This window comes from Fulmarus glacialis, unplaced genomic scaffold (assembly GCF_000690835.1).
Source record: "Fulmarus glacialis isolate BGI_N327 unplaced genomic scaffold, ASM69083v1 scaffold45706, whole genome shotgun sequence".
Classification (NCBI taxonomy): domain Eukaryota; kingdom Metazoa; phylum Chordata; class Aves; order Procellariiformes; family Procellariidae; genus Fulmarus; species Fulmarus glacialis.
Window position 1 is genome coordinate 17309 of NW_009220910.1, and position 15377 is coordinate 32685.

A 15377-nucleotide genomic window follows, 5' to 3' on the forward strand; every position below is an offset into this window, starting at 1 on the left:
GAGTGTTTTTTAATGCAAATGTCTCTATATTTGAGACTTTTTACTTCCCTCCCATTGAAATAGACAGAAAAAAGTCATTTTATGTTAAAATATTTTGAGCTGCAGTCTATGAGAACATTTTTAAAAAGTAGATGAAGACATATATACAAGACGTAGAAAGAAATCATGCCTGCAGTGGACAAGGGCTTATTTTGAGGCAAACAGTTTCTAAAAGCCTATTCAGAATTTTGTTTCCAGGCCAGTAAGATTAACCAAAACATATTTATATGTTCAAAGAAACCTAAAAATATCACAATAACACCTCCTTTTTTTTCTTTCGCTAGGCAAGTACTGAAACCAAAAGGTACTTTTACTGTTGTTCTTTCACAAACAAGTTTATCAACTTCTGTTTAGTTTATTCTCTTAAGCTGCATATATAACTTCTGAAGTTCAACTTAATGTGTGGCATTTCATTTTTTAAAAGATTTCTGAAAGTGCACACAAACCATTTGATAATCCAAAATGCTTCTTCCCAACCCTTCCCTTTACGATTGTCATGTGTAAACGTCAGGGGAATTATTGCTAAGTGTTCATGAAGAAAACAAAGGCAGCACAAAGCAGCAGAAAGGAAGAGCAAAAGGGTAGCGCAAGCAGTCGGGCACCATCAGGGAAGCAGGAGAACGTGCTCTCTACTCTGAGACACACCAGCAACTATACTTCAAAACCCTCTGTAAGGAGGGATTTGAAAAACCTTCCCTTCTTCCTTTTAGTTCTTCTAGTGATTGGGAGTCATTAAATCCAACTTTGACAATACAGTGTAGATATTTGCTCCTTTGAGTGAGCTGGTATGAGGAGGTACTCCAATCCCCACACACCCTTTTCAAACTCGCTACTTGAAACGCTCACTTTATCTATATTTCAGCGTAGAAAGTGAAAAACTACTTTGTTTTCAAGTCATTTGTTTTCCAGTACTTTCTAAGCTATAACACCCAGTAATCGAATCATCCGGGGGGAAGCTTCACTAATCTGCAGCAGGGAACAGCCCCTGCTTTCCCTCCGAACTGCTGCTCCCGCAAGGAATTCCTCCCACCCCAGCAGCTTTCCCTGCCAGCCGCCCGCCTGCCCTGCGCCCGGTGCCAACTCCTGTGCTACTATTTGAACTCAAACATTTGTGCCTGCCTCGAAGCACTGCAGCCTGTGACCACAGGAACCTCATTTTTCAAAATTAAAGGACAGAATAATAAAAGCAAACATTTGGCCTGTTTCCACAGATGACTGCAACAATATGAATTTTGAGTGAACTCAAAAATGTATTACTGTTAAGACATTAATTTTAAACCTACCTGGTGAATTTTTGAGAGTTTAAGAGCAGCTAGAGTATCACACAAGAAGTTCAACAGAAAGTTAAAGTATTCCCCCCACAATCACACAACCAGAAATGCTGAGAACAAGCTGTCCAGTAACACAGAAAGTAACTGTTCTCTTTTTTTTACTAATCTGTTCTGAGAAGCATCCCTCCTGCGGTCTTCCACAGAGTTAAATGGAAAAGGACAGAATGCAGCTAGCTGGTGGAGAGTTATCCCTTTCACACAGGGACCGCAAGCTCAGACAGAAATGAACAGAGAAAAAATAGCTTTAATTTTACTATGAAAAACAGTAAGTAAATTCCCATAGGTTTAGGTATGTGATTTCAGAATCTAAAGGTTTTGGGAAACAATCCCCATTGGTTTTCTGGCAAAATTAGCCTCCAAAATTCAGAGTCATAACAACTCATTGGCTGACTAAGTTAGGAGCCAGCTGTCTGCACCACCAGATTAGCAAGACAGAGTCATTTTGACAAATCAAATCGCCCAAGAAATAGTCTGAACTAATTCATCTTCAGCAGCAGACAGACCACACTACAAAAGTGTCAAAGTGAAACATTTCAAGTAATAAAAACCTCTACAGAAGCTTGCAGAATAGGAATTAAAGTTTTAGAAGGCTGACATCGAGTGAATGTATCAATGTTTATCCATAAACAAAATTAGGAAAGTTGTTGAAGAGCTAACACTGGGTAGGCTGATGGAAGTACAAAAGCAGCCAGTACCATACAAAAATTTATCCGTCATGATTTAGTTAAGACAGTGTTTAATCGAAGTGCATAAAATGCTAGAATGGAACAGAAAATGTCAAGACAAGGTATTATTTTCTCTCAGTATGTGAAAAGAATAGGAAGAATCCAAAGGAAGTTAAGACAAATAGAAGACAAAACACACAGAGATGACCTTTATAAGTTGATAAAAAAACAGGGATCTATGGAAGAACCAGATCAAATGTCAAAGAGAGAAGAGTGTAAGGGAAGTTATTTAATAGATATATCTGCTTTGAAAATTATGTACGATCTAGAAGTCTGAAAGTCTGTTCATGTTTTCCCAAAACAGTTTATTTAGAAGTTGCCTTTCAAGTTAAAACTAATGTTTGTGAAAGCTCACTCTCTCTCTGACTGCTGATGCCCTAAAAAACAATGGTCATTCATAACAGAAAAAATTTTCTTTTAAAAAAGAAAAGTCTATACTCTGCTATTACACTTCGACTCACTGAAGGCTCTCAGTATTTAGTATCCTGGTGTCTGTCCTGATGACAGAGATATAGCTTTGTTGTTCACTTTGTGGACAATCTTTAGAGATGGTAGGAAGTTCTGGTAAGTTTCAGAATTTCCATGTAACAACAAAATAACATTTCATTAACATCATTACTCTAACTGTGATATTTAAAAATTAAACAAATGGGAGAGAGTTGTAGTATCAAAAAGTTCAGTTGCATAATGAAAGACAATCACATTATAGAAATTACAATCGAAATTTATTGAGACCCCAATTTCCTTTTGTTATCAACATGCTTCAGTTTCGGTACAATACTATGCTTGGGATGCTTTGCTTTAACTTTGCACCTTAAAATTTACATTAATAGACATATATTATCGTATCCTGCTGTAAGTTCAGATTCATGATTTAGCAGTATATGGAGAACACCATAAGCCTTTCTGCACCAGCAGCTAATACCTGCTCTGCTTATCCCTTCAATCACATCACTTCCTTTCAATGCTCCCAAATATTTGACAGAGATTTATTCAACACTTAATTGTGAAAAGAAATGCCATGCCCTTTAAAAAAACACATTAAAACACCATCCTGCACAATTACCATAAGGATTAATGAGTAAAATGTAGCAAGTTTACTAACAAAGTTATTCACAAATAGTAGGAAAGACAAGAAACCAATAGCAACTCCCTTTATTTGATTCTAATTCAGGAAATACCTCTACTCAGCAAGGCACACAAGTTCATGAATAAATCCCACTAAACTCAATTAAATTTAGGCAAATAAGCTTAAATTCTTTCCTGATGCATCCTTCTGATAGCAGACTGCTCAAAGGTCTCTAAGTTAGGCGGAAACTGGGACAGAAGGCAACAAGCTGTTTCATAGCTCTTACAAACAAATGAGTTCAAACAGTCCTTTGTTTCAGCAAAGCACTTGAACAAGTGCTTAGGTTCCACTGACTCCACTTGAGGTGAAGCTCACATTTACATGAATTATTCCATCAAGGCCAGCATGAATACTAAAGAATCATACTCACTCATGTCTCTCATAGCCGAGGGTCTCTCGGATAGACCATGCAACCTGGTACGGGGAGGTTTGCTCTGAATCCTCCAACTCTTCTCCACTGTCTTCAGACCAATCCAGCCCTAAGGGAATTGAAAACGTGAAAGCTGGATGAAAAGTATATCCACCTCATATAAGTCTCTGAGCAACCTATGGCACAAAAGATGAATGTGTAGTATAGTCACAAGCATAATTCTGTCTAATTTCATCATATAATATTCTCAACTACACAGGAAAAGTTACAGTGTGCAAATCGCATGCACTGATTTTTGTCAAATTTGAGTTTTCCTTTTAAAATCCTTATCGGGTTTTTTACCCATAAGCACTGGAAGAAAAATCACCAGCTTTCTTACCCACAGGAAAATATCACAAGCTTTCATACCAAGCACATGGAATCTTTAGAGACAAGGTAAGAGAGAAGTCCCTGCCACGAAGAACTGACTGCCTGGCAATTTTTAATACTGTATGATCTAAATAGGCCACTTTCATTTCTGTTTATATTCTGACTCCTGCTCTGTGCCAAAACAGAGGAGAATAGGAAAACCGTAAGACGGAGCAGCATGGACAGAGATAGATACACAGCTACACAGGATCTTCCTCTGCTCAGTCTCTGCCTGCCAAATGCATACATTAGCATGAAAAGAGAGCTAAAGAGAGAGATGCAAGTACTCCTGCACTTTCACTAAGCAGCATGCTTTCGCTTAATGATGATGCAGTAGGATCAACTTATTGTAATGCACCAGCAGCCTCAGTTAGTCAAGCTAAACACAATCGTTGAACAGGACAGCCAGAAACTGAGTCCAGTAAGTTCTCAGGTGGAACATTTTATCTGGAGCTCCATCTTTTGCAGTTTTTCCTTCTCTCTCCCACATCCAGTGGAACTCTTGCCAATTCCTTGCACCAGGTGGGATAATATCCCATAGCTGCATTTACAAGCCAGCATTATTACTTTTTCATTTTCTTGTGTGCTCCTTGAAAATGGAGCAGCAGTTGGGATAGAGTTAAGGAGCACTTTATTTCTGCTAAAACTAAACTAAACGACTATATCTGAGATTATTCTGAAGTCAGATGCTTTGAATTTGGGAAATGCATCAGTACTTGGTCACCTACTTTCAGAGTTAGACACACACACACACTTGGAATACAATTGCCAGGAGCGCCTTCATCATTTAGAAGCAACACCTTTAACATAAACCAAAAATATCAGAAACCCTATTTTTCAGGAACTTCAGCATCCTGAAAATTCTATTCTTCGTTCCCGTTTTTAAAATATGCATTTGAACTAAATTAAGATATCTTAAGACATTTGATAAAATGCCAGAATTATATTTTCAACTTAAATGTTTTTTTACTCTCACCCTTCCATAAAGGAATCCAACTTAATCATTGGATAAAGATGTCCACGGTTGATACCATGTAACAAATTATTTACCCAAAGTTTAAAAATAAAATCAGAAGTTGTGTTGTTTTGTTTCTAATGAAACAGAAATGAAGGAATAAAATATAATCCAGATTCAGCTATACTCACACTGAAGACTGCAGTTACATCAATATCCAATTACATGGCTCTGATGTAGGTACACATAAAACTGGCTGCACCTTTTTAAAGATTCTGTGCAGTCATCTCTAGAGCTACTCTATCATAAAAAAGAAATCCTGAAATTCTCTGAACCGGCATAACTAGTCTTTAATATTAAGGCATATTATGAATAAGAAACAAATATATTTTCCACTCTCACATAATGAATATGTGAATTCCGTTACTTTGCGAAATATAAAATGTTCTAATTGCATATACATACAGTTATGCATCTGCATAACTGTATGCATCTGCATAACTGTACATTTATAGGTCTAATAAGTTTTTTTACTATGCTTTTTTTAGGAAAATGTATTCTCTTCACCACTTGAGAATGTAAAACATTAAACAGAGAAAGTGATCTTTCTACAGTCTTTGAAATGCAGGTCACTTTCTAAGCTATTGGGGTCTGTGACACTCAGAAGTACCTCTGGAGTTGCCATTCCTCAAAAGACCTGCATTATATGTACGACCATCAAAGCGGTTTTCTGAAGAACAACGTCCTTTGGAAACATGCTATGGGATGCTAATTATCTTCTGAACAAATAGTCAAGCTATCCCATGAGAGCCAAAGGGCAGATTTTAACAGCAAATTAAAAAAAGGTTAATTGAAATAGCAAAAATTACAGATGTTTGCAATTAAATAAGATGTTATATGAAGAATGTCCAGATTTATTTGAAGTCTTTTTTTTTTTTTTAAACATCATAAATGGCATTCAAATATCACACACTGACTCCTGTTTCCCTTTTCTCTGTCAGTATTTCACTTGTTAGAAAAGTACAATCTAAAACTAAGTGGAAAAGTAAGGTAACTTTGGAGGGTGAAGGAGACAACAAGGCCAGCTAGGCCTGTATTCATAATAATAATAATTCATACCTAGATCTGTATTCATAATCAGACAAATAAACCACAAAGCCAGCTGCCTTTTTAAAGCTTTATAGAGCACTACTGCCATAGCAGCAAGTTGGTTATATTTACTTACATTTTCAGAAGCAGCAGTTGATTATTACAGTTTCTATATAATAAGTAAGGAGACTATTCCTGCACTGGTATGTGGACAAGACTCTATCCTCCAATTACCTTCTGCAACGGTGCTGCCCTCCTGCAGTAATCTTTTGCTTTTTTTCATTCACATTCTGTATGACCCCAGAATAGGCCCAGTGAAGAAAAATTCTCTTATGTTCCAATTTTCCCAGTCAAGTCAACTGGAAATTTGGATCTGCACAGAAAAATGGGCCAAATCTCCAAACTTCTACTTGCACTTGTCACATGATTATAATGTGCACTTGTCACATATTTAATGTTCAATCTAACCTTGTCCATTCATGTAGGTAGGTACAGCTGTGCCACCTTTACTACTTAAGTTGCAAACCTTCTGTATGATGTCTGTATCATCCAAGCAATGCTTTATACACCTCAGTTTGATTTCTCAAATGGTTAACAGGACCTTAAGAAGAATAAATAACCAAAATGCCATAAACCATATGCGATGGGTTCTTCATAGAGAACAGGGCTAAAGAAAACACCAAGAGATTACCTAGTTCAGGGTTATTTTGTAAGGACCACACATGAATGCAGGACAGGGCTAGGAAGACATTCCTCTTTTGTCTTTTGGTTTCAGGTTAAAAAATATGCAGGCAGTGCATCTACTATCTACCCACCTAAATGTGGAAACAGATCAGTGTCCAGCTGCTGTTTTCGAGTGCACAGTTTCACCAGTCTCTGTAGCCGGCTCATGCAGGACGAGTGCGGAGAAAAGGCTGTGGCTTTCATGAGGACCCGATCAGTCCTTGGAGGGTCCGTGACAGGAGCCCTAGCGGGTGGCAGGAGAGGCAGAGGTCTCTTGTTAGACAACTGCCGGGCTTGTGCTATAGTGTGTGTGGTGGGTGCCACTCCCTGCATTGGTAGGCTGGTGTTCGGAGGTTGAGGTGACTTGCAGACTACGCCCTGCGGTAGCCCTGTCGGCTTTAACGAAGCTGATGAAGGTGGCAGATGGGAGTGCTGCTGCTGCAGAGGCTGCTGCTGCAAAGGTGCAGGAAGGGGGCTAAAGTGCTCTTGGCGAACTTTTAAAATCTCTGTCTCTCTCTGGCGCTGCCTGTTTTGAGCCAACTTGCTCTGCAACTTTTTCCTCACTGTTGCCCCTTTCTTTAGGTCATCATCCTCCTCGTTGAAAGCAAAGGGGTCTTCTAATTCTGCCTCCAGGTAATGGAGAGGAAGCCTAGCCCCTGGAGGGGAGAGGGACATCCCATCCAGTCCATTGGGCATCTTCAAGGCCAGGGTGGGCACTGTCAGACTGAAGGCCATAGCATCCATCTGATGCCTGACCTTTACCTCCTCTATGGGATCATTCTTTTTCTTCCTCTCCTTTTTCGGTATAAAGCCAAGTACCTGCAGGTGGCTGTTGCAGTACCTTTGAAAAGTAAAAGCAGTCAGTTATTAACTCAACTCTTGTAAGTAAAGTTTGAAGAAAACAGACATCACTATAGGGAAATCCACACACACCCATCTCATGCAAATTTAGATTGAAACACAAGAGGTTTTATAAGAAGTGTACACAACTGCTTCTAATACAACAGATAACTGTGGTGTTCCCAACCTGTAACAGAAAACAAAAACTTACACAAGTGACAATTTGTAATCTTAAGATATAAAAGTCTTCAGTCATTATTCATAGGAGATTCACACACCACCATTCAAAATATTTACTCTCTAACAGGGTAAATACTCACAAAACAAAGCCAACAAAACAAATGGACTGTCTGATACATAAAACAGTAAGAACTCAAGCCATTAATGCTGGTAATTTCAAAAGCTCCCAAGAAAAAGTACATTGAAGACTACTTCCTTTCATTCAGCTCTTCCTTCACTGGAAGTAGTTAACATTTTCATCAACGCACACATTATTGCCATGAATTCCACTGTAGTAGGGAGCAGTTTCTTATATGGACAATCTCACTAAAGATCCCTGCTGAGAACGGTCACTATTTGCACTTAATGAACAAGTAGCGTAAATATTTAAGTTCTGAATTAGGAGTTTAACATGATGCATTTTGTAGCGAGAGGATTAGCTGTATCTTCTTCAAACAAAAATCTAGTTGAAAAGAAATTCTCTGCTGCAAGAAAATGTTTACACAATGCCAGGAATATGTATACATACAATCCACAAACATGGACTTTAAGCTCTTCTAATATACAAAAGCTTTTAAAGTCACGTTATTAAAAAAAAAAGGAAAAAAAAGGAAAAAATGTCTTTGAAAGTTTGTCATGAAAATTAAAAGGACAAGAGTTAGAATTTATGGCCACAGATAACATACTAAGAAGTAAACAATTAATTTTCGTCTGATTAAAACAAGCAGGTGATAGGAATGTAGGAACCATGATCTGATCCTTTTCCTGTTTCACACAGGCAGGCCCTCCTGCCTCCGTAGAATGCCACCAGCAATCAGACTTCTGCCCTTGCAGGATCCCATCTATAACCTGCAGCTTATAGATGAAAACAAAAATATGAGGAAAAGGTGATGTCTACATCAAGGTATTAATGAACAAGCTAAGGACAAGATAAGGAAATATACCATGAAGGTATAGAATCTGATCAGTATGAATCTGAGAAAAGTAAGTGTTGTTGAACAAATAGGTTAAAATGAAATTATTCCTGGCCTTCATGGAGAAAAAATAACAGAAAAGCCCAAACCAAACCCCCAAAAAAGTTTAACACTTCAGTTCAGTGACTTTCAACTTGCTGTTCCACCCCTAAAGAAGCAATGTGTGAACTGCTTCTAAAGGGTCCATAAAAGGTAAAAAAGAAAAAGCAAATTAATATATGTTCCTTAACAACCTCCATACACGCAGTTTCTCGAGGGATCCACACCCATAAGGATTCACAAACCAGAAAAGGCTGAAAAGTACTGCTACTCATTATTTTCTAAATAATTTCTTTGTTACGTTAAGTTGTAAGTAATAAATAAATCTAAATGAGGCAAGCTGGAAGCCAGCAACGTGTGGAGTCCTTATTAGAATACACTGGAATACCATAAATTCATACTGAAAGATGCACTTCTAAAAATAAAATTATATAATGAGGTCTCAATAAAGCTTCCCTTCAAGTCAACAGCACTATTCCCATAGTTAAAATTAAGCACTTTTAAAATATTTTGTTTGAACAAGACTGATGAGTTAGAACAGCACTTTTAGTATGACAGAAGAAAAAACAATGAACAGACAAGACAAACAAAATGGATTTTTTTTCCCCTCTTATTCCAATAAAAAGAGAGTTTTGCTCAATGTGAATGCTTCCTTCATATTGTTCAGAACTTAAATATTGCCACTTTGTGCTTGTGCAGGCGCGAGGAGGTAAAACTGGCTAGTCTGTTTTCATTGTGAAAACCAAAGAGAAAACAAAAAATAGAAAATGTGAATAAACCTGTGAAAACATAATTAGCTTGCTAACATTCTCTGAGTTTTAGGCTATTAAGGGGTTTGCTTGTTCGTTTTAACTCTAATAGCATCATTTTTATATGGCAGAGAATAAAGCTTTGGCTTTATTGGCTACTGCATCACTGAAAGCCAACAATATCTTACACAGGCATCACCTCTAGACACAAACCCATAGATGACAGGCTACAACATAATGAAAATATGGATCACATGCACTCGCAGACTCCAGTACACATTGACTTGGCTCTGTGCTTTATGCTCTATAAACTCTCTGTCTTCCAGCATAACCGAGGCTAATACACCTTGCCCGCTGGACTAAAAGGAGCAAGAAGAAGCTGGGAAGAACACTTAAGTCTTCTCTGGATAGAGAAGACTACACGCAGGCAGTTTTGGCTAGGCATAGTTTATTAGCACAACTCAACCTTGACCTTATCAGGCTCTAGCTGGTCCCATGCAGAGCTGGGCAGGCACGCACACCCACTTCCCCGTCCTTCAGGTTCCAGGATGGCATTTTAGTTGGCCCTGGCCCAAACTGGCTCTGACTTTACACAGTGCTGCAGAGACTGGTGCAGACATTAACTGACTCTGCTGGAACCAGTCTATAACCAGCTGAGTTAAGGCAATAAACTCTTTGGATCAGATGTAATGCCAGGAAAGGCGTTAGTAGTTCATGCTCCATGGAAGACAGATTGCTGGGAAGACTGGAATAGCACCTGCAAGTAGCACAGTCCATTTCACATTGCTCTGAGCATGAAACCCATTAGGGTCAAGCTGGCCCTACAAGAGCCAATCCCGATGTGCCTGTCTTAGTGGCACAATTTGTCACTTCTATAACCCGTCTGTGAGTTATTCTCAGCTGACAGTATCACATTGAGTATCTAATATAGTTTTTTCCCCCCTTCTTTACTCAGTGCCAAAGGCACTTATTCTCTGCAGGTGAGTTTGAATGCCATCAGCACATATGGTAAAAGCAGTGGGTTGATATCCATTAAAACTATCATAACATGAAGCACACAAAAGATGACGGGCTCTAAAGGCTTCAGCTGGACAGTTTCCCACATCACTGGGAGGGCAAGAATCAAGACAGTGAGGTTTTCCACCTACAACTGCATTCTGCTTCCCAGTACATCCCAGACTGGTATCAAGTTCTGACACTTATTTAAAGGAAGATCCAAATAAACTGGAGAGCATCTTGCACATTAACAAAATATTTAAAGATTCTCTTGAAATAGGAGAACTAGAGATAAAATGGTGTTTAACCCAGCTAAATTGTAATAACCCTATACTTAAAAATTAAGTTGAACTTCATTATCTATGTGTGTATTTGGATAAGAAAGAATTAGGAGACATGTATTCAGAGGAAATACAAATACAGAACCCATGTCTGTATCATCCCGTATATATTCTTTAAAAAAACAAGATAGTGAATAGAGAAACTAGACTTCAAATAAGGCTATGAAGTCATGCACTATTAATAGATTTAATTTGTAGAATGTTAATGGTTAATAAGAAATCTAATAATATAGCAGCATATTAAATATCTTTGTGCCTGGTAGCATCTCATTTGTCTGGGGTCAAGTGATAATTTTTTTTAATTATCTGTGGTCAGACTATGAAGCTTTTGGCATACAATGCATGTATCCTGGTAAGACATTTTATTTTTTACAATCTTTAAAAGTGTATAAGAAGATAGCTGTCAGAGCATCATACAGCCTGCTTCTGATCATGTACAGTTACGTGTCCAAAACTGTGACAAAATGACCATCTGACAGTAATTTTGTACACAGAAAATTAAAAGCTATGAGTGAAGAACTCAGACATAGCAAACATCTTTATATCGAACGGAGTGTGAAAAAAGTCTTCTAAGAAACAGATACAGGTTTGCCTGCCAAAAAAAAAGTAGTTTAGAGCAGGCACCCTTATCACTAGCATTCATTAAATTTTATTGTTAAAATTAAACTCTGCCCTGAGAAGCAGTCTTTTAAAATATTCTTTCAAACTATCACATCCTCTCATTTGAAATTAAAAGTTTATTTTCTCCTTCAGACACCTGCTGTCCTCTTCAAGTAGTGTAATGTGACACTCGACATGCAACCGAATTATTCTAATATAACATACACCAGATGTCATGACCACACTTCACTTTAACTTGAGAAAAATCAAAAAGAACAAAGTGTGAACTCAATTCAAGGTGTAAAGAAAAATCTCAAATTCCATGGGAACATATGAGACCTAAAAAAGTGTCATTAAGTACTATTATTTCTATTGTTTTTAAGTATGACCCCTGGTAAACAGCAACTCTGGCTCAGTCAGCTCTTGCATCTGAAATTACAGCATACCATTTGCGCTAACAACTTCCATGATCATTTCTGCGAGCTTATTTCCAAAGAGCCTCAATTGTACAGTAGCAAAGAAACAGTCACTGACTGTCAAATTACAGCTTAAAGTTATTCATCTTGTGCCATTTGAGCATTTGCCCTACAGCTTTTGACAAACATTCATGTTTTTTTCTCACATCATCAGTCTCCTCAACTGAAATGGCAGGTGAAGTGCAAGTTAATTTAGAGCACAGTCCAACTGTTGTTTCAGACAAGAGAGGGAGCTGTGAGCTGAGAAGGAAGTTATATGTAGGGCACAGTGGGAACACTGCTAATAATGCAAAAGGTTAGTGAATGGCAGCTAATAATGTGAAAGGTCAGTGAATAGTGGTTTGATTATTTTTTTGGCATATTTTGTTTATATTTTAGGTTAAAAATCATTTCTAACAGAACAAGCCTCACATAGTTAACACACACATTAATTAAATACTGTGTTACTGGCAAAACCTGCAACAATGACTCTGAAAAATTAAAGTCATATATACCCGGCAGCCAAGATCAGACAAATTCTGCTATTTCAGCCCAAGCAACACCAATCAGACTGGTGTTCAGGAAGTCTTAAAAAGCAAGGAAGAATGTCTTTTTGGTTACAGTATGGGCTGCAATTCAGGAAAACTGGTTTGAATTCCCAGCTCTCCAACAACTTCAAGCACCTTCTCTTGCAAGGCATTCAATACCTGGGCACTTTGGGCATCTTCATTTGGGCAGGGAGGGGGAGAGGAAGGGGGGAAGCAAAGAAGAAAGGGAGTGGACAGCACGTTCCCAGCTGGCTCATCTGTTATCAAGTAATATTTATTTTATTCCAGTAATACAACACTACAGATCAGTACCAAATCACAAACACTGAATTGTGATTCTGGATTTGTCCCTATGTGCCACTGCTCCCTAAGCCCAGAAGGTATGCATTTTCAACTGTTTGTCCTGAAAAAGTAGATGGAAGTGTACTTTTGGCACAGCTGGCCAAACAAGCAGGCCTTTTTAAGAGCATGTACTATGAGTGACAAAGCAAATTAATTAGAACAGCAGGTATTGTGTAGCAGGTTTGATCCACACTTTATAGTGAATTTGAGAAAAGCAATGAACTCTCCCAAAAACTTCCTTGGGACTAAGTTACTGCTCACTTTCTGAGTACTTGACTCCCACAGAAAATAAAATAAAGTTTACTGGTCTTAAAACAAAACCCTCAAAGGAACCTCCTGGAATTCAATCCACTCAGGCCAGTTCCTCCCCCACTTTGAAACCAGGCAGCATCTTAAAAGCAAACTCAAGCCTATGTCCCTGCCACTTCCCACTTTGCAGACAGGTAACCACAACTCACCTACGGTCCTCAGATTTGGGGATGGGGTTGGTGCAGCGTTGGCTGTTATACTTGGCCACATATTCACATTGCTTGAAGGGGGCAGTCTTGTCCTCCAGAACGTGTCTGATACAGAAGGCGTAGCCGTTAAGTCGCCTCTGCTTGCACAGTTTGGGGCTATATGAGCACAAGGGCTTATTGTCAACCTCAGAGAAGTGTATGTGTTTGCCTTCATACATCACGTGACTCTATTCCTTGTGAACATCAGCTGAAAGAACCAAAATATTAAGACAAATCACGTAAGGAAAAAAAATGCATTCATTTCTAGATTGTGTGTTTCATTTTGGCAGGAAAGAGGGACCCAGAACAATACCTGATTTTAAATCTTCTGTACCATATCAATGTTAAGAGAGAGCCCCAAGGACACCACTATCCTGGAATGATGATGAATCAAGATGAAGCAGATTGTCTAAGGAAAATATCAAAAAGGTCAAAGTCAGTCAGAATAAAATAGATATTATTACTGCTTAATAAATAAGTGGCCAGATGTAGCCACTAAACCTGTGGTTCAGCTAGCATCCAATAAGCCAAATCCACTAGCACAACAGTTTTCAATCAGTAATCACAGATCTTTGGAAACCGTGAAATGAAATTATTGGGGGAAAAAAAATTCTATTGCCACCACACTTAAACCTGTTCAACAAAACTCCACTCATCTACCAGAAAGTGATTAGGAGCTACAAGTTGAAAAAGGTTAAGCATCACATTAGATCATTTGCTTTCAGGAATCAAGTTGAATGATGATTAACCCATTTGATTGCAGAGGTTTTACTTCAAGTATCTTTGCTTACAAAAACGCTGGCGACTATCCTTGCTCTGCAAAATTTTAATTACATCAGGCAGTACAAGAAAGCTTTTATTTTTTTTAAAAAAGGTTGCTTTACCACACCTGATAAACAGTCTTCAGATCTTGTAGCTGCTCACAGCTTCTGCAAGCATCAATATGCAGTCATTCCTGAGGTCATTATGGTTCTTCAGAGCTTCTCCTACCTTATTGTACTTATTTTAGGTAAATGTGGGCATTAATAATGTCAGAGGCAGTATCCTATCAATGCCAGGAGGGCTGAAATGTCACGAGGCTGGGATTTTTTCCCCCTAAAATAGACTCCTACAGTGCAACAAAATAACAAATCCATGCAATCATAAGGCACTTTTTCATTTCCTAACACTATGGAGTCTTTGGCAATCATCTTTAAAAAAACAAACAAACAAAAAAAACCCCACCCCAAAGCAGCTTCAAACAAAATTAACAGTACATATATTCTGCAGCTACTCTGCTACACCCAGCTTAGCCTGCAAAAGGCAGCTTTTATTCAGAAAGGCCATCCTGAAGCACTGGAATAAACTCTTTTGAACATGGTATATTCAGTACTCAGTTCAATTTCATATGTGTTATATACCAAGCAAAGGAATGTATGTAGAGGTGATATTCAGGAAATACGTAATAAATTAGAGGCACATGAGAAATGTACAGATTACCACCTCAATCAACTTGTTCCCGAGGCCCAAAACAGCAAGACCACGATTGCAAGGAGGGGGCCTACACAGACTTTGCAGGAAAGATGCAGTTTCCTCTTGTGAAGGTACAAGCCTTCACTTCCCACTGTATAAAAGAACCTTGAGAAAATGACAAGCACTATGGCATTGGGGGATCTAGAAAAGCAACTTTAAGTCACTAGGACAAAACGAAACACCCCATCACACCTCTAACAGTAAACTGCATAAACCAGGCCTTTCATTAGCATATATCTAGCTGTAGAAGCAGAAGGACAGAAGACTACTAAAAATTTAAAAACACACTTAAAATTCTTGACACAGTGGTATATGCACATGTGCAGCATACACAGCATACAGAATGGAGACACGCGCTACAAAATGTAACTAGCACAAGTGCAAGCGACCTGATTAATCATTTGACAATAATAAGGATCGTTTCCTATTTCCTCTTTACATAGTATTTCCTCTTAACACATAGTTCCCTTTCCATGCACACATGCAAGCACACACA

The 15377-nt window shown here is 38.3% G+C and overlaps 1 protein-coding gene across 1 annotated transcript in view; it reads right to left on the bottom strand.

Moving 5' to 3' along the window:
* The window catches only part of INO80D (INO80 complex subunit D), a 24348-nt gene extending 10311 nt beyond the window's left edge, over positions 1–14037 (bottom strand). The window contains exons 1-4 of the mRNA XM_009580902.1: positions 13683–14037; positions 13331–13577; positions 6862–7610; positions 3595–3703 (exon numbers count right to left, since the gene is read on the bottom strand). Coding sequence (XP_009579197.1) covers positions 3595–3703; positions 6862–7610; positions 13331–13548 — 1076 coding nt within the window. The 5' untranslated portion in view covers positions 13549–13577; positions 13683–14037. The remainder of the gene's footprint in view (positions 1–3594; positions 3704–6861; positions 7611–13330; positions 13578–13682) is intronic.
* Between the last annotated feature and the right edge of the window lie 1340 nt (positions 14038–15377).